The sequence below is a fragment of the Anthonomus grandis genome, chromosome 5, assembly GCF_022605725.1.
Source record: "Anthonomus grandis grandis chromosome 5, icAntGran1.3, whole genome shotgun sequence".
NCBI classification, from domain to species: Eukaryota; Metazoa; Arthropoda; class Insecta; order Coleoptera; family Curculionidae; genus Anthonomus; species Anthonomus grandis.
In genome coordinates this window covers 13,880,815-13,905,985 of record NC_065550.1, presented here as the reverse complement: position 1 = coordinate 13,905,985, position 25,171 = coordinate 13,880,815, and the positions used below count along the sequence as shown (strand labels likewise).

At 32.6% G+C, this 25,171-nt stretch overlaps 4 protein-coding genes across 13 annotated transcripts in view; 2 read left to right on the top strand and 2 right to left on the bottom strand.

Moving 5' to 3' along the window:
• LOC126736581 (VPS35 endosomal protein-sorting factor-like) overlaps window positions 1-9,917 on the bottom strand; it is a 32,401-nt gene extending 22,484 nt beyond the window's left edge. For 3 of the 9 annotated variants that reach the window (XR_007660700.1, XM_050440992.1, XM_050440991.1), the window contains exons 1-11: window positions 9,773-9,909; window positions 8,467-8,746; window positions 3,953-4,034; window positions 3,112-3,294; window positions 2,379-2,737; window positions 2,136-2,327; window positions 1,905-2,081; window positions 1,320-1,500; window positions 1,073-1,242; window positions 920-1,020; window positions 681-862 (exon numbers count right to left, since the gene is read on the bottom strand). Coding sequence is in view for 8 of the 9 variants with exons in the window: in XM_050440992.1 (XP_050296949.1) it covers window positions 681-862; window positions 920-1,020; window positions 1,073-1,242; window positions 1,320-1,500; window positions 1,905-2,081; window positions 2,136-2,327; window positions 2,379-2,737; window positions 3,112-3,294; window positions 3,953-4,034; window positions 8,467-8,540 (1,701 nt within the window). In the remaining variant the exon portion in view is untranslated. Of the gene's footprint in view, window positions 1-680; window positions 863-919; window positions 1,021-1,072; window positions 1,243-1,319; window positions 1,501-1,904; window positions 2,082-2,135; window positions 2,328-2,378; window positions 2,738-3,111; window positions 3,295-3,952; window positions 4,035-7,234; window positions 7,374-8,466; window positions 8,747-9,772 lie in introns of those variants that run through there. The other 6 variants (XM_050440988.1, XM_050440995.1, XM_050440990.1 and 3 more) reach the window with 5 other exon arrangements.
• On the top strand, window positions 4,851-6,045 carry LOC126736600 (uncharacterized). The gene is made up of 2 exons (XM_050441033.1): window positions 4,851-5,349; window positions 5,409-6,045. The coding sequence occupies exons 1-2, from the start codon at window positions 5,021-5,023 to the stop codon at window positions 6,010-6,012; spliced, it is 933 nt and encodes a 310-aa protein (XP_050296990.1). The 5' UTR covers window positions 4,851-5,020; the 3' UTR covers window positions 6,013-6,045.
• A 4,139-nt stretch (window positions 9,918-14,056) lies between the features above and the next one.
• Window positions 14,057-14,629, top strand: LOC126736610 (splicing factor 3B subunit 5). Its single transcript, XM_050441049.1, has 2 exons — window positions 14,057-14,185; window positions 14,245-14,629. The coding sequence occupies exon 2, from the start codon at window positions 14,270-14,272 to the stop codon at window positions 14,525-14,527; it is 258 nt and encodes an 85-aa protein (XP_050297006.1). The 5' UTR covers window positions 14,057-14,185; window positions 14,245-14,269; the 3' UTR covers window positions 14,528-14,629.
• Window positions 14,544-24,928, bottom strand: LOC126736584 (GPI ethanolamine phosphate transferase 2-like). 2 transcript variants are annotated; one of them, XM_050441007.1, is made up of 3 exons: window positions 24,122-24,928; window positions 23,898-24,056; window positions 14,544-16,250 (listed from the first exon to the last, which is right to left on the bottom strand). In XM_050441007.1, exons 1-3 carry the CDS (start codon window positions 24,714-24,716, stop codon window positions 14,563-14,565), a joined length of 2,442 nt encoding a protein of 813 aa, XP_050296964.1. In that variant the 5' UTR covers window positions 24,717-24,928; the 3' UTR covers window positions 14,544-14,562. The 2 variants fall into 2 exon arrangements, with proteins under 2 accessions (XP_050296964.1, XP_050296965.1); XM_050441008.1 differs by lacking the exon at window positions 14,544-16,250 and adding an exon at window positions 20,890-21,113 and having other exon boundaries at window positions 24,122-24,923.
• Window positions 24,929-25,171: the final 243 nt, after the last annotated feature.

The following is a 25,171-nucleotide window of genomic DNA, read 5'->3' as shown; positions in this document are numbered from 1 at the left end:
TTAACTCCCAAAGAAATAGATGTGCTAAGCCAATAACGCCAATCTCGAACCAACGACGAGTTTATATTTTAATGACGGCGACGCCTTCTATATTTCCCAGAGTCTCAAACCAGTTCCCAAGCAGGTGAACAGCCCAAAAACAGTTGGGCCCCTGACGCGAAACCTCTCGCAGTCAACAGCTTTCTGCCTGTTCCCCTCCCAGCTCGTCGTCTCTCGATCGTATCTGGTTCTCCTTCCCCGAACACTCGCAACATACGGCGCAACCATGTTGCCGCTGTATCCGATAATTAGGGGACATATGTTACAATAGATAGTCTGTTTAAGTACATATAATGTTAAGCATTTTGATTTTTAATTTTTATACATATTTTGGTAATTTTCTTTTAATTCTTTCCTGTAATTGGGTAATAAACCTGTTGGAAATAAATGCCTTCTTATGAAAATGCACTAAATGCAAAGATGGTAAAAATCTACTTATCTTGTTTTGGCAGTAAGCCAACGATGTAAGCTTGATTGTTCTAGGTTTGGGTATGTAACGGATTGGAAATAAAGCTTATTATTGTAAGCTAAATATTCCTTAATTGCGAGCGACTTAAAATGATTACTTATCAACTATTACATGATTAACAACTATTCCTTAAAGTAATGTAATATAAAACATAATACAAGCTAATGCTTACCGAGAAGTGTTGAACAATATAAGGAATCCATGCCTCAATACAGCCGATATATTCCGCAGGATCTTTCATTGGAGCCACATTTGTCCACATTCCATTTAATATTTGTTTTCTATCTTCAGCGGGCGGCGAGCAAATTGATATGCACAGTCCCAAAGTTCTTAAGAGAGAATGTAACGGAATTCCTGAAATAACTTTTAAGTTGTACAACATCTTTTTAAAGACATTTTTATCATGGTTACCATCGTCAGTACATTGGGCGATCATATAAAGGAATTGCAAGGTCCGTTGTGCTATAAAAGTAGGTTTGAAGCCTGACATTATAGTGTTTAATATGAGGGAGCTTAAAAAAAAAACATTATATGTTACGAGTCACAGTGATTTTTGTTTATTACCTGTTGCTATATTGTTGGCACTTTCTTAGTAATTCGGTTAGAACAGTGTCTGGTGAATTTTCAAGAACAGTGTCCATGATAAAATCTAGAGCTGGCGTGTACAAGGTCATATAAGAAGATATTGACATTTTTTGCTCATGTAAGTCGCCCTTAACACTTCTACTAAATATCTAAACAACATAATATGTTATTATTTTAATGTAAAACATATTACAATTTAAATTAGATTATAGTTAACTTGGCTTACATGTTGATACGTTTCCAAAAAACATTCAAAATTTCTTCTAAAATACCCCACATCTCCTTGCATATGAGCATTTATTTTTAGTCCCACCCTACATAAATAACATCTAGCATAAACTGCAACTAATGGATTACCTATGCCCTTTATCATTTCAGTCAGTCTTGTCAACGCCTCTGGACATTCACTAAAATAGTTATTTATAAATCTCTTTCTTATAAGAAAGGCAAGAATAGTTGGCTTCTGTATGTCGAACAATTATTGTATTCAAACAGGTAAGCGCTTTCGGTCCTAACAAAAAAAAACAGTAATTTCTTTAAAATTTAACTGTTTGGTCCATTGCTTTGTGCTTGTAACGAACTTTTGTAAAAATAAATTTTTAAAATTTTCAACATTTTTAATTGATTTAATTATAGCTCTGTGCTAGAGGAATATTATTCCTCTGCAATTGATAAATACAAAAATTCATGTAATTCTTGCGAATTACTTCCAAAAATTTTCTCACTTTTTAGATGGCAGTAAAGAGTAAGTCTATTTAAATAAAATAATTGAACAAAATACAAAATTCATTTCTATTTCTCATAAGCTTACTTAGCAGATATAAAACTGTAGGAGTTCAACAAAGCCATTTCAATATAAAGACGAGGCACAAGTTCTCTGATTGAAGCTATTTTAAAGAACCAATTTAGGCATGTTTCTTTGGCTTGATCAGATACCATGTTGGGTGTAAAGTTTTCTGGTAAAGGTATAGGGTTTTGAGAACCAGGTCTAAAATAACGTTTTGTTAATTTAAAACAACAAATCGTAGTCATAAAGCTTTACTTATAATACATAGCCTTGGAATGTAACCTGTCATACACCAATTTTCCAAAACAATCTAAAATGTCTGTGATCAAAACAAACTTGCTAGGATAAAAAGGTAAAACGTCAGTGTCAGCTAACATTTTGGCACATTGTATCGCTATTTTTAAGGCTTTAACTCTCTGCTCTATGTTCCAGGCCAGAATCAGTTCTCTACAAAACAATAAAAACTAATTGTTTTCAGATATTTTATTATAAATTTACTTATGTAGTTGATCTATTTTAAAAATATATTCTGTCTGTGAAAGATCCAGCTTTCTCTGTGGCCCCTCCTCAAAACTGTCAAGCTGTTCCAACCTGTGTTGTACTTTATCCACTGCTGTGCTTTGAGCCTTTACGGCAACTATTGAATAACTACATTTAGGTAAAATATTATAATTTTCGCAATAAAATATACCTTTTTCGCCTTCTTGCAAAAAACTAGTCACCATACTTAGCTTTTCTGAGGTAGTGTATTTTTGTAAAATAGCCGCCTTTCTATGTGACCAGCTATCTTGCCTTTCTGATTTTGGGTTTGATTTGGTGCTTTGTTCTTTATATTTTATGGCACTGTCTACTGTATCCTAGATAAAAAATAATTAAACAAATAGAGTCCATAAAATGAGAGAATATGCCGGTGACGTCAGACTTCGCGCATCTAAGCTGGCTATCGTTAAGCGTAGAAGCGTAGAATTCTAGCAGATGTGAAAGAGAGAGATGCATGTATTCACGGTCAAGTAAACCTAATCAGGGAAATATGGGGCCTCCCCTTTATTGATTTTTTGGTTTAAATTTAAGTTTGTGCGCATTTTACGTCACCGGCATATTCTCTCATTTTATGGACTCTATCTCAAGAGTGATATTAATAAAAGTACATTTTAATACATATTGGGAATACTGCATACAAAAATGTTCTTCTGGCATAAAACAAGTGTAAGTATTTAAGTATTTTACTCACCATCTCTGCAGCCATTTTAGATAATGGATCCATTTCTTCAGGAATAGCCATTTGTGATAAAGGATCCAATTTTTTTAAAGCTTGTGCAAGAGGTTCTGATATAGTTGCTGGTGTAGAAACAGGTGTTGCTCTTCCAGTACTAGGACCTGAGCCAAGAACTCTTCTTGGAATTCTTCCTACCACCTTTATATGTACAGAGATTTAGGAGCGCATATATCAGAAGGAAAAAATATAAGCCAAGATTTTTATGCGAATATATTTAAAATACTTATATAGACTGTTATTTAATGGTATGTCATAATTTATCTGAATATCTAAGTATAAAAACATACTTAGATATTCATTGATTCAATTCAAAACATAAAAGGCCTCTTTACATTATCAAACAAAATAGTGTTAAAATACAAATATATACACAATAAAATACAACAAAAATTGTGTAATAAAATGAACAAAAAGTAATAACAATTTTAATATAAGACTATTACATCATTTATAAAAAATGTTGGAAATGACCATTTCTCGGCTCATCGAATTACCAACTCTTTCAAAAATTCCATGCGTGTTTCGTACGTCAATAATTCTCCTTCTTAGTTCTTCTAATGTCACAATTGATGTATGACAGACCAATGTTTTTAGGTGTCTCCACAAATGAGAAATACCAATTGTAAGCCATATGTACACAACTGAAAGTAATTTAGTTCCACCAACCATTGCTGTTTTGACACTCTTACCATTTGTCTTATATGTTTTTTTTATTCATACTGTATTAGAGTAGCAAGAATTCTGGTCATAGTTAAAAAAATAAAAGTTATAAGTTTAAAGTGATATGCTTACTTACCAGCATACTTTTTAATGGATGATCAAATGTAGGCTCAGAATGTGCATACAACTTCCTTATTCTCTTATCTCTCAAAGTAGTCCTGTAAAATACAAAACAATAAAATTGAAAAGGTATAGAATATCGAGTAAGGTCTAAATTCTTTTAAAAGGCACATATTCTTGTTATACCTATAAAAATAAATATAATAAAAGCCTATAAGAATTACTGGATGTGAAAGATTCTCCCTTTTAAAGCCTTGAGAAAATTCCTAAAACTTTGTACAGGGTGACCCAATAAGACTGTTCCTCGGCCATATCTCGGGAACTGTTCGTAAAAAAAATTAAAAAAAAAAAAATTATTAGGTAAATCGGTCATGAAAAATCGTTGGAAAATATTTTCAAGTTCTAAAAATTACCACCAGAGGGCGTAATTGCCATCTTAAATTTTAAAATTGCATTTTTCTTTAAATTTCGCATAACAATCAAATTTTTTTTTTTACATTTTTAAAGAGAACCAGGTTATCTATGATTTTCGTAAAATAAAAAAATCAGCCATTTCAAAAACAAAGATGGTGGAGCGCGTTCAGTTGTTTTTGCAATAACTTGCTTTAACTTCTTAACGGTTTGACCGATTTTAACAAATTTGGTATCGTTGAAAAGAGCATTCCTTGGGCAATAAGAATCAACCAAAATATAGTTGATTTAGTTGAATCCTTTTCCGCCTGGGGGCTAGCTTTGACACCATCACCCAAAATCCTAAAAAAATCAAAAAAATCAAATGGAATGATATGACTTTTTCTTTATGAAAAAGTAGCCAAATAACATCCAAAGAGGCCAGTGAAAACCGTTTGTCAAAATGTCTTTCCTAACCGCAAATATTGGGAAAATAAGGAAAAAAAACGGATCCCGAACGTAATAAGTCACTTTAATATTATAGGTAGGCCTTGGAAAATGAAACAAATGAAACATGATGCATTATAAAATAATAACAGCTGTCATTTGCTGTGTTGTTGTCATTGTTATTGTCATTATTCTGCTGTGTTACATTCAGAAAGTGTAGTTATTTGAATTTTGAATCTTTTCTGCAATGCCGATTTCTAACCAAGAAGCATTTAATATGCTGGCGATATATTTTGAGTGTTTGCAAAATGCGACCATCGCTGCCCGCGCCTTCTATTTGCGCTATCCGAATCGACCACGATACCATCGCCGCGTGTTTGTGCGTTTGGCCCAGCGCCTGTTAACAACAGGTAGCATCCATAGACCTGCCATGATTAGAAATAGGCAAAATAACGAACAAAATGTAGTTAATGTCCTGGCATCTGTAGAAATCAATCCCCAAATTAGTACTAGAGAGATTTCTCGAGACTTGGGTATTCCTCAAAGTACGGTTCACCGCATTCTTCGAACCCATAGGTATGTAACCTGCTAAATATCATATCTTAGGGTTTTTTTTACATTTCTTGCTATTTTAGGCTACATCCCTACCATATCAACTTACACCAAGCCCTTTCTCCTCCGGATTTCGACCAAAGGCTAGATTTTTGCCACTGGCTATTAAGCATGATAGCAGAAAATCCTCAATTTCTTTCAACTGTGTTGTGGACTGACGAAGCCACCTTCAATAGCAATGGGCACTTAAACTTACATAATATGCACTTTTGGGCCCGAAATAATCCGCGCTGGCTTGGACAAGTTCAGCATCAAGGGAAATATAGTGTAAATGTTTGGTGTGGGATAATTGGAGGGTGGGTTGTTGGTCCATATATTTTGGACGGCGCATTAAATGGTCTAACATACCTACATTTCTTAGAAAATGTTCTTCCAATTTTAATGGAAGATATTGCGCTGAACGTCCGCCAAAATATGTTTTTCCAGCATGATGGTTGCCCCGCCCATTATGTTCTTGCTGTTCGCCAGTATTTAGATGCCACCTTCCCTGACCGTTGGATCGGAAGAGGAAGCCTATTCCCTTGGGCGCCAAGGCAAGTATTTAACACAAGAATCTTTAGACGTTGCCTATTTGGAATGATTCTGTTTATAATTGCACACGTATTAAAACTTAATGAATATTTCTAGGTCTCCCGATTTAACCTGCCTTGATTTTTATCTCTGGGGAAGGATTAAGGATATATGTCTTGTCTATGCAACAAGGCCAACTTCCCGCGAGGATATGATTACAAGAATTAGGAATGCCATCTTAAATATCCCAATAGCTGAAATTGAAACTGCTGTTTCTTCAACTCATCAGCGTCTTCAGATGTGCGTCCAAAATGACGGAGGCCATTTTGAACACCCGGGTCGCCATTAGATCACTTTCTTGTTCCTTTCATGTTTCATTTGTTTCATTTTCCAAGGCCTACCTATAATATTAAAGTGACTTATTACGTTCGGGATGCGTTTTTTTTTCCTTATTTTCCCAATATTTGCGGTTAGGAAAGACATTTTGACAAACGGTTTTCACTGGCCTCTTTGGATGTTATTTGGCTACTTTTTCATAAAGAAAAAGTCATATCATTCCATTTGATTTTTTTGATTTTTTTAGGATTTTGGGTGATGGTGTCAAAGCTAGCCCCCAGGCGGAAAAGGATTCAACTAAATTAACTATATTTTGGTTGATTCTTATTGCCCAAGAAATGCTCTTTTCAACGATACCAAATTTGTTAAAATCGGTCAAACCGTTAAGAAGTTAAAGCAAGTTATTGCAAAAACAACTGAACGCGCTCCACCATCTTTGTTTTTGAAATGGCTGATTTTTTTATTTTACGAAAATCATAGATAACCTGGTTCTCTTTAAAAATGTAAAAAAAAAAAAATTTGGTTATGCGAAATTTAAAGAAAAATGCAATTTTAAAATTTAAGATGGCAATTACGCCCTCTGGTGGTAATTTTTAGAACTTGAAAATATTTTCCAACGATTTTTCATGACCGATTTACCTAATAATTTTTTTTTTTTTAATTTTTTTTACGAACAGTTCCCGAGATATGGCCGAGGAACAGTCTTATTGGGTCAGCCTGTACATAACTTGTTTTACATTTCTGCAGGGTGTACGCTACTGGCAATATTTTAATTCTTACTGAGTAAAGGAATAGATTGTTGTTGTTGGTTGTTGTGCCTTAAGAGCTTAACCAAGGAAGAAGATTCAAATCTCACTTATTCAAAAACATCTATAAAATCCTTGGCATTAAGAAGACCAGAATTACTACTTTGCACCAGTAAGATGAAATGGTGGAGCGCATGAATAGCACCATAAAAACAGACCTTAACCAGACTCATATTTTGACTCAAAATGTCACTGACCTGAGGTTTTATCTATTGGCCTCTGAGATTGTTTCTTCTTTTCAAGATCCTATCTAACTTAATTTTTCATTAAAATTGAAAAGTTTGTCCTATGTACTTTTTATCTTTGACAAGTCATATCAGTCAAGTTTGGCTCAACACATTTTAAATATGGGTCACACTGGTATATTGGATTGTTGCTAATATTGGATTGACAACTAAAAATTACTTAAACAATACCACTAGAAAATTATATGCATATGAAAGTTTAGCAATATTCAAAATAAAAAAAAAAAAACATTCTTAACATATGAGCAGTTCAGCGGAAAAGTGGTCTAGCTCCCTTAAAGTAGAAATTTATAAAATTGATATTTTGCAACTGGATGAATTAAAAAATCACAGTAACATATTCTTTACTTTTTTGTACATATTTATAATACCCTGTACTAAAATTTCATATAGTAAACATTTTTACTGATTGCGCCCATTAATTACATTTTTGCCACCCAATGTCATTCTTCCAGTAAGTTTTTTTCAAAAACATAGAGGAAAAGTGGTATAACTTGGAGAGTTATATCACTTTTCCTCATAAAAGTTAACCAAATTTCACAAAACTGATAAACCAAAGAAAAATAATAGCTGTAGTATGTATACTATGATATCTATTACTGATAAAAGTGTTCAAAAAATATAGAGCTTGAAGAGCAAAACATTACTACTACTTATCTTACATACTAAACTTACAGTAAGGAGAGTAAGAACAAGTTATTAAACAAATTAATCTTCATCAGAATCGGATAATGGACCACTGTCAACAGCATCTTCTTTTGTCAGTAAGTCCAGGAAGAACTAATGCTGAATTGGGGGAATCCACTGAAGAAGTTCTATCATATCTTTTTTCTTAGCTACAGTAACTGATCTACACACTACGTACCATAACACTAAAAAAAACCTGACTAAACAAGAAAAAGCGAGTTTAATAGGACCTGGCACAACATCGGAACAGTGTGGTGCCTTGACTTATACCACTATTCCAGCGATTGAATCCACTATGTTGAGAGGAATAACATTAGGAAGCTCTTATCTTAGCTAAGTTAAAATTTTGACTTATACCAGTTTTTGACTGAATATATTAGACCAGTAGAAACATAATTAATGGTATAACTCAAAAATTAAAAAAATACTGACATATACCACTTTTCTAAGTGTTTAAAACTCTCTCTACAGCCATCACCAAATCCCAAGCCACTCACCACCCGAACAGCTTTCCTCTGTAATCCAAATGAATGTGTGGCATTTGGCGCATGACCCCACACCAGAATAGCATAGGATAATTGAGTGTAAAAGGTGGGAAAATAAGCAGATTTAAGTGCTATTTCCAAGACATGATCTGCAAGGAGACCAAATAGTTGCTCAGTACTGAGGCATTCTTATCCTTTTTGTTTTGTTCTGGTTTAAGAGTAGTTTGTTAGAAATAAAACACTTCTCAGTCCTTAACTGTGCATCCTCAGAACCTCACAGAGGAGCCTCTAACTGTAATACAAAAGGTGTGCTATATAAACCTGCAATAATAAATTTAGATCCTTTGTTGCTACAGGACACAAAAATCTATTCAAAATTTACATAACCAAAACTTCCATAGAAAGGCGGATACTTATACAGCATACAGTATACAGCAACAAAATACATTTTCTTTATAAATTGTTACACAGGCAAATTGAATGCAATTATCTGATGAGTAATGTCTTACTTAAATTACCTCAAGGAATGAGGCCCCTACAACAACTTTTTTACCATGGGCAACATCGAACCAACTATGAACAACAAGGATACTATTTGGATTGTTTAGATTATTTACCTTTGTACTTCTTGTGCTACATGAAATAAATTTATCAAACTCTAGCTGAGGTTATGACTTATGTAAGACATTTTCCAATAAGGATTTATTTTAGCAAAAATAACTTATGAAAGTTATATCCTATATAATAATATCCTAATACAAGGAGTATTAAAATGTATTATCCTCAGACCAATGCCATTTTAGTAGCATTAATGACTTTAGATGTAAGATAATACTTTTGTTTCATCCACTTGGGGAAATTTAAACTCCTTAGTTAAATGATTGTTAAACTATTTCTCTACAAAGAGACATTCTAGACAGTATCTAGTATTTCTCAAATAGCAAGAATCTGGGCCTTCTGCTACATTATAGGCAAAGTCACAAGAAGATGAAATAATTAGAGTATGACAAAATTTGAATTATTTTTAAATTGGCAGTTAAGGTAGGCGCTTTTTTTGTCTCTTTAATGTAACAAAATTTTGAATTTGTATATGTTTTAATAATAATACCCCTTTTATTAGTTTGATAATTATATAGGGTTTTTTATTGGACTCATCATAAATTGAACATATTGTTGTTTAACAGATTAATAATAGATATCCTTTCCTTCATCCAAGATATGATAACAGAATAAAAATAATTGAAGATCTAAGGCTTCTGTTTGAAAAAAAAATTGGAATTTGTTGATAATTTAAAAATATTTTAATAGACATACATACCAAAGAGTCAAATTGTTAGCCATTATGTTTCAGTTACTAGAAATCAAATTTCAATAAAAAATATGAACTTGATTTAGATTCGATTTTGTAAAAAATTTAAAATAAATCATAAATAAATAAGCAAAACAAAACCCTGTCAAATTAATGACAAAGGTTGACAACTGACAGGGCTAAATAGTGTATATACAAGATAAAAGAGAGATTCGTAAACATAAAAACCAAAAAAGAGGAATTGAAGTCAAATTTGCACCACGCGAAAATTCACCATCATCAAAATATCACTTGATCTTTCCTAAACTAATAATCACAGAAATAAATAGATTTCAAGCTTCGAATAACCGAAATGTAAGTCTGCTACATTAAGTAAATCTACACTATTCTGCAGGGTGCTAGAAATCTAACCAGGAAAAACCAAAACTTTTTTTGGATAAAACTACGAAGAATAAATCACCCAAAATCCACAGCTTCAGGAAATAAATTGACATAAAAAGTCTATCTAAGATAAAATACAATAATTTTATTTAGAAATTTAATTGTATAACAGATAGATAATTCTTACACATGCTAGCTTATTTGTAATATTTAGATATACTTAAGGCAGGATGTAAATAATTCAAGTTCAAATTTAAAATATTATGCTTTATTGTTCTAAACATTTTGTTGTTGTGAACAAAGCTGTATAAACCAAAAAAATAAAAGTAGGTGACAACAAACAATGTATGAAACACACAAATAAAAATAAAACACAATCAAACTTATAGTAGTAAACCAGTAGGAACTAAATATATTAAAAGGTATCATTATAATATTCTTCAATATCATAATAGGGTCTTACACCAAGCAATTTCCTGACTTCCCTTTTCAATCTATAAGCCTGAGAAATCTGTCTTATTCTGATAGGAAAATGGTTTAAAAAATTCATTAACTTTAGCTTATATTAGATATAGAAAGAACGCAAATAGCTAAATGATTGTATTTTAAACTCAATATTAAATTAAATAACATGGAACTTATTTCGTTTTATTACAAACTAGGTTGAGATACTTTTAATAGATAAATAAAGGCTACATCAAAAATTACATAACTAGCGTCTTAAGATTTTTATTAAACATGATGTAATTATAAATTTCACGCAAGTAGTACCATTTGTGTCCTTTCCAAATATTTGTTATCAGTGCCTCACAAGCGCAGATCATGTTTGTACAATTTCTTGTTCCTTTTTGCAAGACAAGTCAGATCTCCGTTGTTCAATTCTATTCAGATGTCCCTTAATTGCCATGTGTCCCTTTTGAAGCCCTTTAATGTTTCTCAGTTTGTCTTTCCTGAATATTACAACGTTTTTGGCAATGTTTTGGTTTATGGAAAATTTAATAAAAAGCGTTGTCTTCGTTCAACTGTCGCATTTGTGTCTAGTATTTACTATTGTCGTTTAACCCACATTCATATTTTTCTCTTTAGCACCCCCAGACTCTAATCCAATAAAAGGTAAAGCAAATTCTCTTGTAGTAAGTTTGTTCGTATTCTCATTGTCTGGTACCCCGCTGTATGTACCCTCACCAGTTGTAGATTGTTACAGCACTTCCATAATTCTAACCCAGGGGTTAGCTAGTGCTCTCATGGTTGCCTGTTTGTTCATATTATTAGGATCTGCTCGTTATTGTAGGCTCTCTTATATTTTTTCCTTGAACGTTAGAGTATCGTAGGGATTTCTATCTAAAAGGCCAATGCAAGATTCCCTAAAGGATGGAGTATCTTGCCTAGGTCCAAAACTTCCAGTTCCTGTGCCTTCGTTGGTCTTTGATACCCAAATTCGAAAATCGAATCAATATGATCCGACATCATTTCTAATATTTTATCAAATGAAATGGCGGCAAATTTAGTAGGGCGCCAATGGATGGATGATTTTCTGAATTCTTTAATTGCTGGCGAACTATTTATTTTCAAATTAGTCACACAAAATGATCTACTGGGAATAATATATAAATAGTACAAGAACTAATGCAGTAGGAGTAGACAGAATATCTATAAAAATGTTAAAAGCTTTTATTTCTTGACTTAAAATCCTTTAGTTCACATTATAAACATGCCACTCTCTACTGGCTTGGTTGCTGATATTTAAAAAAAAATCATAAAACTTATGCCTAAAGTAAGTTATCCAAACAATATTAATGAATTAACAATAACCAGTGATATAACTTGTCTAATGATGATGGAAAGTGTTGTCCCTCTGTATTAAAAGATATGACAAAAGCATTTCATACACTTAACAGAAAGTTATTAGTACCGAAATTAAACTATTGTAGTATTATAGCCAATGGTTGGTTTATTAGCAATCTTGATAATAGGCAAAAGGCTTGACTATTCACTGGTGACTATTGACTGGTGAACTAGCAAGTTCAGAGGAATAGTGTGATTTGGACCTCAATCAACTGGATATTGGTAAAAAATAAATATTAGTGAATTGAAATAAATTGAACTAAAGTCTGTGAAAATGCTGTGACAAAGCTGGTGAATTTAAAAGCTGCTGAGCTGAAAAAAAGCTGGAGGAAAAGGACTGCGATACGATAGAAAATAAAGCAGCCTTGCAGGAGCGACCTAAACAACCGTTTAGGTCGCTTGTTTCTGCTGAGGCCAATGATATCGGGGAAATGTTGCAAGATTTAAAAAAAGAATTGCTGGAAAATTCTACAAAGATGAAAGAAGGTTTAAAAAACGAGTTACCAAAAAAGTTCGCCAACCCAGAAGTTAAATTGCTGGAAAAAAACTGTGTAAACACTAAGAAAGAATTACACCAGGTTGAAAGAAAAACAATTATAAAGTAAAAAGGAATTAATAGAAGGAAATCGGGAAAAATCTTCTTTAATGAAAAAGGAGATTCTTTCGTTAATGGAGGACAGAATCCATGAAGTTCAAAACAAAATTGCAACATTGGGCGTCAATAAATGAGATGCCGATATCATCCTGCAAAGCATGTCCCCAGAAGAACAAGGAGTGTACGACCACCTAGTAAAGCAGTTGGAGATGCGTTATGGGCAGTAATACTTAGAATATGTCTACCACAGGCAGCTGAAAAATCGGTGCCAAAAGTGAGAGAAATCTGCAAGAAACTTGCAAGAATTTGAAGCCGAAATTGCATGTTCGGTTCGACTGGCATATCAAGATTTCTGGGAAAAAAAATCATGGTACATTTGGCAGTCTAAGCATTCCTGGATGGATTCTGCGATGCTGAAATAAGTCAGTACTTACTACTAGCACATCCACCTTAGCTAATAGATGCACTAACACCGGCCCTGGAATTCGAAGCCGCTAAGAATACGCACAAGGCTCAAGCTCGTGTTCGGCAAGTAATTCCAAAAGGAGACTACTTTAAAGAATCTGTCAAGCGCCCGATTAGGGAGGCAGAGAGAACCGATTATCCTGTCTTCAGCAAGCCGTAGCAAGAAGATTCTGTCCGGAGTTCAAGCTTTATCGGCGGACAGAGGAAAAAGATGCTAAGTTGTTAAGAACCACCATCGTCAATGACACTTGGCAAAATGAGGATCTTTTAAAAAATCAAGAGACGGATCCCGATATCCAGGTATTCTTAGCCTGGATAAAGGAAGGAATGAAGCCAGCTTGGGAACAAGTGCATTATCTTTTTTTTTACACGATATACTAAGAAAGATTTTTAAAAAAATTATTCCAAACAGGAACCTCTTTACATAGAGTCTAAGTCCAACTCCAAGTCACTGTTGTTGTACCTCTGGTCTTTGGCATTGACATTATATGTGTCTTTCATTGGAATTGCTTGCATCTTAAATCCAATTGCGCACCTAATTATGAATGAGATCCATTCTCCTACACCGCTCACTGACGTAGCCCTGGCAACATCGGTTCCTGGCGGGCAACTGAATTTCAGATCGCATGGGAGATGGAGTTCTCTTCCCATCACTATTCGAGCTGGAGACTGGGCTGTGAGTGAGACTTCCTTCTATATTAGTTTTTTTTTTATTAGCCAGATAGTAACAGCTGATTTTTGGAAATTCTTATTTCTATGGTATTCTGAAATTAAATATTTTGCAAGATATTACTGTTTATCTAATTTAAAAACAGTTTAATTTTGTTTTCTTCTCGTTTTTCACTTGGGTTTCTGGATGAAGAAGTTAAAAAGCAGAAACACGTGTCGGCAGTTCACACCTTTGTTTCTTCTGCTTCCCATCTTGCGAATGTCTCGACGAACTTAACCTTTAATATAATTTTTAGGCAGCAAAAGAATTACGCATGAGCGGCGCTACGATCGCTTTGTCTAAAACCAGCTTTAACTAAACTTCAAAATTATGACATAATTGGAATACGAAAATCGGGTTGTTTACATTTTGTTTTTGTTTTTTGTCGAAAATTATTTTTACAAATACGACAAAGACTTGAAAGGAGGTATATAATTTTCTCTTGTTTTGTAGCGTACCTCTATTAAAACTTATTTTCGTTTTCAGCCTAAATTCAATTTTAAATCCAAATATGGGCGACCGCTACAACATTCATAGTCAGCTAGAACACTTGCAATCAAAATATATTGGCACAGGTCATGCAGACACAACAAAATTCGAATGGCTTGTCAACCAGCATAGAGACAGCTACTCCAGTTACTTGGGCCATCCAGACCTTCTTAGTTACTTTGCCATAGCTGAAAATGAAGCTAAAGCCAGAGTAAGATTTAATCTGATGGAGAAAATGTTGCAGCCATGTGGACCACCACCTGATAAACCCGAGGATTAAATACCTAATACAGTTAGTCATAGTTTTTATTTTATTTAAGTCTTCATACAATAACTTACAATTTTGCAAAAGTAATAAATACATATTTCAACAAACAAAAAACCTGTGTGTACACTTTCTATAAAAAACTTAGGGGCAAAAACTGACCAGATGAATAAATGGTCTTTGAAAATTAACATCACTACACAAGTAAGAAATATAACATAACATCTAAGTAGTATCAGAATTGTCCAAAATTGTTTTCTTTTCTTAGTGTCTTCATAGCCTGAGAGTACAGCCAAATGAAAAAGTATATGAAATAAATAAGTGTGTAAGATCACTTGTGAGGTAACCAGAACAGGATTATATTCACTTAAACCTGTATATCCTGCTGAAATGTCTACTGTAGCTAATGAATTGCGATGCCCTTGTAGAAAATATAGGGAGTTTGCTATGGTATTAAAAGCTAATATTTTGGAAAATTGGGTTTGCCATGTTTGAGACATATTTATAAAATATCCAGTGCATATTGCAATCGGAATCAAAATAATATTATGTGATCTGAAGAGTAAAGCTCCAGCTAGTATAAACAACTGCGTCCAAGGAGTCTGTTTAGTGAAAATTAGTTTTTTTGTTAAAATAAACATCCATATAAGTTTCCCTAGAATGGTGCTATGGAATGTTAATGACTTAAGCAGAAAAATAAAGGCTAAAATTATACCACTTAAAATGTGTGATGGATGATAATAAGATACACACTCTTGACCAAAATTCATAAATAAAAACACCAAAATTAAGTTAAAAGCAAAAAAAAGTTGATGGTACAGATAGTTTTCTTCTTTGACTAGAATATTTCCCAAATTGCTTTTATCCTGAACAGAATTTTCCACAGTGGAATTTAAAGTCATTGAAAACCTTAATGCTAGTAAAACAAAAATGCCTTTAGTAGCAATTAATCTAGATGTCTTTAAAGTATCAAAAAATAACATTAAAATCAAAGTGACACTGTAAAATATCCAGATGAAGTGTTCCTCTTCAATGTAGCTTGTAGACATAAAAGTTACGGGATGCATAATATGGATTATCAATAAAAATAGACTAATCCTGTCAGTAGTTTGAAGCAAAAGCGTAAGCTGGTGTAATAATTTAAATTTGTGAAAAAGAATCAGAATTAAGATTATTAAAGAAGCAGCAGTAATGATGTGACTGAATTCTAATATAATTTTAGAAAAAATTATTACAAGACACAAAAACAGTTCCACAAATCTTATCTTGGCATCAGGTATTAGATTAAACAGTATAATTAAGACCAGGTTACATAAAACAAAAATTGCAATTAAAAGAGCTGACATATCTTGTCTACTAGAATTTTCATACAAATGTCCTGTAATTTTCTTTGAACATTCTTGATATATCCTCATACATTGCTTGCCTTTTGTGATATTTCCTTCTTTTAAATATTCTTCATGCAAGGATGTAGCTTCATCAAATTGTGTTTGACATATTTGACATTTTCTTAGAAGTATTTCAGTATTGTATCGCAATATATACAACTCCTTGGCGGTGTTTTGGTAATAAAGAAGATCCTTTTGGATTGTACCTGTGCTAGTGGTTGGAATATTAATGCCCAGTAACGCTGCCAAATTAGAAGGAATATCCGTTTGTTTGAATATTGAACTTTTACAATGCCTGCCTATGGACACAAATGGTACAGTAATTTCTGGATGTGAACTGCCACCATGTCCTAAAATTAACCAATATTTGTTAAAAAAAAAATAATGGGAAGCTATCATCAAAAACATGCAAATTAAGATACATGTTTGATTGGTTATTATATCAGTATTCAAATAAATAAAAAATACATTTTGAGTATACTCTCTCATTATCACTTAAGTATGGAAAAGGGGGAAAAAGATAAGTGGACTATCAAAATAATATATTTAAATATTTATGAGCTTAAAAACGATATTTAATTTAACCCAATAAATTCTTAAATACAATAATTTCGTTAAGACATAATGTATTTATTAGGAGCTAGGAAATCTATTATTTATGATTTTTGAATTTGAATAATCAACATTTTTTAAGTATATATATTGGCACCTGAGCTTTTTCCTGTATCTAACTCTGGTAGGTGTACCAGAATTTATCAAGATTATAACAAAATAATCAACCCTAATATTACTAATCCAAAATTTTTAACTTTGCCTGGTGTTTCGCTAGTCAAATTTAATACAATATCAAGTTTGACAATTTTTTAAAAACTTAAAATATAAAAAAATCTCCTTAGCTGTTTAAAATCTTTCTTTCTATTATAACACTCAAGTTATCTACTTAATACCAATGGTGGTTCGTAGATTGTTAATTTGGGGGGCGCAAGTAAATGGTAATATTAAATGAGTGATAAAAAAGGGAGATCCGCCAGACGCTAAAGAAATTCGAGATTCCTCGCCTAAATTCTTGACCGAAAGTCATTAAAAAAATACAGTTTTGGGGCATCCAAGTCCTCTTAAAAACTCTAAGCTTTGCACCAAATAGAATTCATTCGTTTTAAACATTCCATCATCAAGCCGTATTTAAGGAACAAAAACTATAAAATCAGATCAGATTGTTTATTTATATTTAAAATCTATTCTATTTTTTGAAGTAACGAATACTTCAACTACTTTATTGTCAAAATCTGAAATATGCTGTAAAAGTTTTCAGCAGCGGTTCGTGGATTTTTAATTTGGGGGCTGCAAGAAAGTAAATGGTAATACGAAATGAAGGATAAAAAAGATGCGGGGTAGGCATCCGCTGGAGGCTAAAAAAACTGAAGATTTCGCGCCTCAAGTCTACCTTGAGCTATAAGTCCATTTCACAATGACACTATCTTATCATCTGTACACTCTTGTATATTTTTTTTCCAAACATTTAAATGTCTTACATCATAAATTCCAGACTGAACCTAGTGCGAAGGTTTAAGATCACTACTTACTAAATATATACAGGAACGATGTCAGTTGCTCTTGACCTCCTGTATTTTTTGCTTTGTCATATTCTCCTATTTCTGCTTTATAGAAAAGAGTATTAATTAAATGCTACACAGAAGCTTGTGCATATGGAGTTTGATGTTTTCGCCCTTTCTAGCAATTAGCTTTCATGTCGCAATCGTCGGCTTATACGGATATTTTTTATGGCAGATTTTGCTTGTAAGATTTTGGTGCTTTTTTTGGTTGCTTTTGGATTTGTGTTATTTATTTTTTTTGCTCAAACGGAATTTATTAATAACTTCTGTTTGAGCCTGCGAACCTTCGTCTTTTTGTTGTATTTCTTCCAAATTGTGTGTACTCTGACGGTAGCATGGTCATTTCCTTCGGTTTCTTCAGCCTCTTCATCACTACCTGAATCATTGCTTTTCTGAAAAGTAAAGAATGTATGTTATTAAGAACTGCATAAAGGCGCCAAATATATTAAAAAATTTTAAATAGGAACTTTACCTTTCAATTTAATTTAATTCGTATTTTATTTCAGGCTCTTCAAACTGAAGAAGAATGGAACAAAGTTAGCAATGATTTTAACAAGATTTGGTATTTTCTACATTGAATAGGCCCATTTGATGGAAAGCACATTTAATCGAGGCACCAGTGAGCTAGTGGCAGTGTATTTTTACGTATAAAGAAACTTTTGGTGCAGTTCTTTTTGCTGTAGTTGACGCAAATTAAAAGTTTTTGTATTGGTTGTTAAGAACGGAGATGTTGATAAAAGTATGCCATTTTATAAACTATTGGTGGAAGGGAAACTAAATTTTCCAAAAAGTGTTCTTCTTGAAAGGGAAAAATAAAGTCCTTATGTTTTAGTCGCAGATGATGTGTTCTCTCTTAAACCATGGATTATGAAACCATATGGTGGCCATCAAGTGCTCGTGCTCGGAAAATAATAGAAAATATATTTGGCATTTTAGTGCCTGTGTTTCGAGTGATTTGTAAACCAATGCTTCTAGAAACAGAAAAGGTAGAAGAAGTGACTTTAGCATGCACTTGGAGCTTTGATGTAAAACATATAGATAGATATACATGTTTTATTAGAAGATGGCACATGCCGAAAAGTTCAACAAACTCTAGAGTCGTTTTTTAATCTGCAGCAGACCGAAAGAATTTGCTGAATATTTTGTGTCTGAGCAAGGTTAAGTTCCATGGCAGTTAAAATTTTGTTGAGTAATGATTTTTTTTATAGGAAAATTAATAAAATGTATAAAGTATAAATGCATCACTAATTAACTAACCTAATAAAAAATGATATGTACCTGTGTGTTCGTTAATTCGACTATATTCCCACTTGGTCTTGGTTTGTTTTTGTCTTTTAAAAAAACTTAATAGTCAATGACTAAACCACTTCGAACCAAAAGTTTTCCCTACTCCGGATTTCTTTAATAACTGGTAATTGTTGTATTGTCTTTGGCACTGTCTGTTGATGTTTTTTATCTTTCTGTCTACTTCCTCTGAAGACACATCGCACAGTATTCCGATTTTCTGCCCTTTTATAACGATTTTTATAATCTGGGTGTCGAACATCCCATAATAATCTAGCTTCCCTAAATGTGACACCGCACGAAGAAATCAACAAGCGTTCAAAGATCGACAAGCGACGGGAAAATAAAAAGTTGCCGGAAACGCAAACAACACTAAATTCTTGCTTAAATGTTGCCATTTTGTTGGCCAATTGTTGAGAAAAATAAAGTTGTTGCTTTATTTTTACTTTGTTGGCTCGATGTGAACCCGGCATAAGGATTCACCTCCTTAAAGATTAATATTTTATTGTGAAATACTCTATATTTTTAGTTGAAAGGATACTTTTTATTAAAGAGGGGAAAAGATTATTGAATTATTGGTCCAACAAAACTAATGCTTCTTTAATTTCGACATTCATAGTCATCAAGTACTTCTTAGGACACTGCAATGGTAGTCGATCATCATATTTGAAGAAAAAAACAGGAAGGGAAAAAATTGTTAATAATATTAACTTGTAATACTCGTTCACCATTGTCGTGTCCTGAGGATGACTTTAGAAAGATCGTGTCAATATTAATATTGTGTCAAATTATAAGCATTTATCAAAAAAATCTAATCCACTTCATCAAGACAATCTTCATAAGCACTCTAGTGAAACAACAACATTTCTAAAAGACAATAACAACATTCCTTTTACAAATCCCGATAAAGGCAATGTAATGGTGGTTTTATATAGGGAGAAGTATTAAAAAAAGCAAAAATACTTTTCTACAACCACCTATGAAGTTTTAAATAAGGATCATACAATACCGATCCATAATAAACTAAATAAAATTTTAGATAACTTGGAAAAAATTAAAGACAGGAAAGTATGTCCTTTACCAAAGATCAAATAAAAAATATTAAAGCAAAAGTTGTGTTCAAAAATGTATTTTTTTACCCAAAATCCATAAAAAAGATATTCCGTTAAGATCAATCGTCAATCTGACAAAGTTTTTAGCTAATATTTTAAAATTTGCTTTAGAAAAAAACAAGTTCTATACAAACAATTCCATGAAACTATGGCACATCTACAAGACATTGCGCTACCACCGAATTATGTTTTCATATCTCTTTTAGCTAATATACCTACAGATTTAACGACGAACATTATTCAAATTTCATTAGTAACATTGTTTATCGAAAGTCGTATGATGCTTCTCGATTTTGTTTTTGATAATAGTTTTGATGGTCTTTTTTACAAACCAATTTATGATCTTGGAATGGGTATTGTCTATCGTGATTCTGTTCTGATATAGTTGAAAATTCAAAATTAATATATTCAAAAGCTTTTCGTTTACCATTTTCACAAAAGATATGTGGACGATATTATTACATCTATTCCTGCAGATCAGTCGGAAGTAGTAAAAACAATTTTTAATGACTTTCATTCAAGGTTACAGTTCAGTATCGAATGCGAAAACTACGGCAAAATTCCTTTTTTTGATATTGGATTTTGCTATTTTTCTTTCTAGTTATTTGGAATAAATAACTAGAAAGAAAAATAGCAGCTTATTTAAAAATTCCATATGTGAGTGATCTTTCTGGCAAGGAATATTAATGACGAAAAGATTCAGATAGCGTGTAAAAGTGAGAACACTGTAAGTCGTTTTTCTCAAATTTAAAAGAAAAAACTCTAAAGGATCTGGGGCGAGGTCTGATATATAAGATTCCATGTTTGCTTTGTAAGGCTTTTTATGTAGGACATACTGACAGATATTCAAAAAACAAGATTGACAGAATACCTGAGAAGCGTTACACCCATGAATTTTGCAGTATCGTCAGTAAAGACTGCTTTGGCTGAGCATGCTTTTGATAATACAAAAATATATTACATGTTTAAATATACTGAAATTTGGGGCTCGCAGATCAACCTTGAATCCAGTTGCACACCAAGAAACCGCAGAGATTTGTCTTGGTCATCATGTTCTGGGTCTTTTTTTCATTTAGAAGTAAGATCTTAGATAGGAACCAATGCCCTACAGCTTTCCGAGTCACCATTAAACTTGTTTCTACATCCAACACAGTCTCATCAGTCACTCCAACAGTTGTATCATCCAAATTTGGCACCTTCAAAACTAAGAGGAAGATCATTCATGAAAATAGAAAGATATACGATATAGATAAGATAGACTATCAATGTATGCAAGTAATAAACCTAGGTCCCTTAAGTTTTTATGCAATAATTCTGAAATTGTTCACAGTCATTCGTTCAAAGCGAGCGTTCGTTCAAGTTTAGACCCTAATTCCTATATTGTAGTGTTGTAATATATTGATATATGTGATTCTGCATGGAAAAAAAATTACAGTTTGCTATATAAACGTACTCGTATGTCCTCAAATGCTTCGTTTTCCGAGATACGGGGTGTTAAAGTTTATCTTAAAAATTGACGATTTATTTATTGCTCTGAAACTGGTCGAGATATGTAAATGAAATTTGGAGGGTTTTAAGAGGTAGTTATCGCGCATTTTTGGACATGCTATTAAGAATTTTATGTTTACCATTGACGCGCATACGGGTAATGATCTGCATTTTTTTAAAGAAAAAAAATGTATGCCACTGAGATATTTTAAATTAAAAATAATTTTTGAATTCCTCGTTCAATTTGTGACAAAAAACCTTTCTCACCTTTATTTCGTATGTGGCGCCGTTTTTTTGCAAAAAAAACATCTTGACGCGTATTTTTCATTTCTTTAATACATTATCAAGAACTTTATTTATTTACTTGGTTTAATACAACATTAAACCAGAACAATAATAGAAAATAACAATACTAAAATTTTAAATAGGCGCAAAGCTACAACAAGTGTTCAAAATGACCTCCCTCAGACGTTACACAAGATTCAACTATTCGCCTCATTGATTCTCGTATTCGCGCAAATATTCCTAATGTATTTCTTATTATCTCGCAGCCGGCTATAATTCGATTCCTCAGGTCATCAACATTTTCGACGGGAGTGGAATAAACTAATGACTTAAGAAAACCCCAAATGTAAAAATCTAGAGGATTTAAATCTGGCGATCGAGCAGGCCAATGTTCTGTACCTACCCTAAATCGAATTTGAGCGATTTGATGAAGAATCAAAAAAATAGACGCGGAAAAAAGTCTCTAGGTAGTAGAGTTTGCACACGTTAAATATGAAATGGATACAAATTATTTTCTTTAAGAATTTAGAATACAGTGAAGTTGCTTATATTAAATATGTTGGCAATTCTTCAAGTACTTGTTTCAGGTGACTCCGCAATTAACTCTAGAACTGCTTCTTCTAGTTGCACCATTCGTACTTGTCGAGGACGCCCGCAGTCAGCCGTTTGTTTCTTAAACGTACTATTTTCACGCAAACGTTGGTGAAGACGAGCAAATATTGTGTGATGGGGTACTCTACATCCTGGATACAACTCAGCATACAATCTTCGAGATTGCCGACTATTTCCATTACTTCGGCCATAGATAAAATGCATATCTGACAGTTCCGCATTTGTAATATTTGCATTTTTTTCGATAAAAGAAAACTTAATTACTTATTAATAACCAAAAACTTAATAGTGAAGAAACGCTAATTTGATATTTCGTATTTCACAGATGAATGTTGACATTTTGTAGTTAATATAATATTAGATAACTGTTGACAGTAGCCCACTAGATAATGTATTAAATAAATGAAAAATACGCGTCAAGATTTTTTTTTGATCACACACATTGAACGAGGAATTCAAAAGTGATTTTTAATTTAACACGTAAAATAAAGCTCGTAAAATAAAGCATTTGAGGACATACGTTTATTTAACAAACTATTATTATTTTTCCATGCAGAATCACCCCCTGAAGTTTGTTGCACTTATTTACTAACACCCTGTATAAGGGGGTCAGAAAACACACTACTTCCTATCTGATTTATGGGAAACAGTTAAAATATGTAACCAAAGTAAGAGATTTGGGGGTAATTTTCAAGAAAGTTTATCTTTCAATGAACATCTGAATGAAATTACAGTTAAATCATCAAAAATGTTTGGATTGTAAGAATTTTTCATTGGATACTATAAAAGGTGTGTATGGCTGGTTCATTCTAGGCTAGAATATGTCTCCATAGTTTTGTTCCCTTATGAGTTAACTTGTAGAATGGTGTTATTGTTAACTTATGTAATGAGGTATCCCATCAATAAATAAAATGCAGAAACTTAAGAACCTCCATAACTGTGCTTCTCCCCAGTCTGAAGCCAAACTGATGGTCACTGAATAATTTGCTGTTTTCAAAATATTGAACAAGTTTTGACATGATCTTCTCAACTATTTTTGATATAATGGGCAGCAATGAAATTGGTCTGTAATTTGTAATTTTCACAGATTTTATTTTGATGAAGCCTAGATTGTTGGTTGTCAAGAAAACTATAAAAAAAGACTGGGATCAGAAATAATCAATATAAAAAAACATAAAAATGACATAATTAAATAACAAGACATCAATAATCTGTGTATTTCAATTTGATAAGCATGTTACCAAAAAGATAGCAACACCAAAATGCATTTTCTGACTAGTTTATTTTTTTATACAAATTTAACTTGTTTTATCTATTTTTTATGTTCATTTATTTATTAATATTCAATTTATAAATAAAAAAATATCATATTAAAAAAAATATAAAAAACAAAAAAGAAGGAAGAAATTGTTTTTAATATTAGCATGTAATACCTGATTACCATTGTAGTGTCCTAAGGATGACTTTCTAAGGATCAAAATGTCAGCATATAAATTAAAGCTTTTGTTTTATTGAACCTCTATACAACAATCTTCCTCCTTCTTTCATAAATTTTGAATTCAAAATAAATTCAATTGTTAATCAAACCATATTAAACTTTTACCTCCACTGTCCCGCATTCCATGATCACCAGTAATCATAATTATAGAGTCCACATTTTTGATTTTTTGGTAGATCTGATCAATCACCAGATCCATTTCTTGAAGCTTTGGTTTTATTCTTGAGGAAAAAGGCCCCAAGACATGCCCTATGTGATCTAAGCCTAAAAGAAATTGCATTGGCATTGTACATGTCTGAGACTTATAAATTTATTGTCAAAATTGGTACCTAAATAGTGTAAAATCATAATATCCCAGTCATTTTTCTCTAGCTCAATATTAACATTCCTTGTTACATTATTGTCAACTTCAGTAAAATCTCTTACGAAAAATGAGGTAGTTCCCTCAGACCTATCAAAAAATCTGGGAAACAATTTTTCCCAAGTGTTGTCCCCATAAAACACAATCTTCAGTCCTTTTTTTTTTGCTGAATGCAACCAGGAATCTTTTAAAGCTTCAGATGAAGCAAGGTTTTGGATAACATCAATATACTGGGGTACGCATCCTGTTGTAAGGGCTTTGATTCTTGGTAGGGTTACTGTCGGACTTTCAGCAATAACTTTATTCAGACAGCCCTGTGAAGTTACAAGGCCCATAGTGTGTGGCATTAAATCAGGTGTAACAAAGTCATATCTGAGTGCATCAATGATTATTAATACAGTTTTTTGTACTAAAGGGCTGTACACAGCTGTGGTATTAATCGAAATGTTACCTATATGGGTCGGAGGATCGTTATTAAATGCTGTGATGGGGTTTGACATAGGGAAAAAGCCCTGAAGATATAAAACGACTGTTAAAAGTAAAAGAAGGGCGTACAGGAACATAATGTTAAGTTTTTGGGTGTTTTCATAGTTGTCATTTAGTGGCTGTTAGTTTCCTGGGTAAATTAAGGTCTTATTTAATTGAAGTCCATAGTTTTGATCTACAAGATGGTCACTTTTAGTCAAAAACTTTACATTTAGCAAAAATTAAAAAATTTTTAGGACAATTTTGGCAAATTTTAAAAAGTGAGGTTAGGGATTATCACTTGAAGATTAAGCTGCTTTTATACGGCGATTTATGTAGGTTGCAACGGACACAACTAGAACTCCCTTTCAATTACTCGCCTTTGTTTAATTTTTTAATATTTTATTTCATTATTTAATTAATCTATACCTGTAATTCTCTAATTAGATTATTTATAAAAAATAAAGTACAAATGGTGATTATACCTCGCTAATATCTAGTTGTGCCGTTTGTTATATGTAAAGTTCTTACGATTTGTGCATTTTCAGTTATT

Coding starts and splice junctions, on each gene's coding strand:
- LOC126736600 (XM_050441033.1), top strand. CDS start 5,021: ATGCCGATTTCTAACCAAGAAGCATTTAATATGCTGGCGATATATTTT. Junction 5,350..5,408: donor CGCATTCTTCGAACCCATAG/GTATGTAACCTG, acceptor TTGCTATTTTAG/GCTACATCCCTACCATATCA.
- LOC126736610 (XM_050441049.1), top strand. CDS start 14,270: ATGGGCGACCGCTACAACATTCATAGTCAGCTAGAACACTTGCAATCA.
- LOC126736584 (XM_050441007.1), bottom strand. CDS start 24,716: ATGTTCCTGTACGCCCTTCTTTTACTTTTAACAGTCGTTTTATATCTT. Junction 24,057..24,121: donor TATGATTTTACACTATTTAG/GTACCAATTTTG, acceptor AATTTCTTTTAG/GCTTAGATCACATAGGGCAT. Junction 16,251..23,897: donor TGGAATGCGGGACAGTGGAG/GTAAAAGTTTAA, acceptor GGTTAATTTTAG/GACATGGTGGCAGTTCACAT.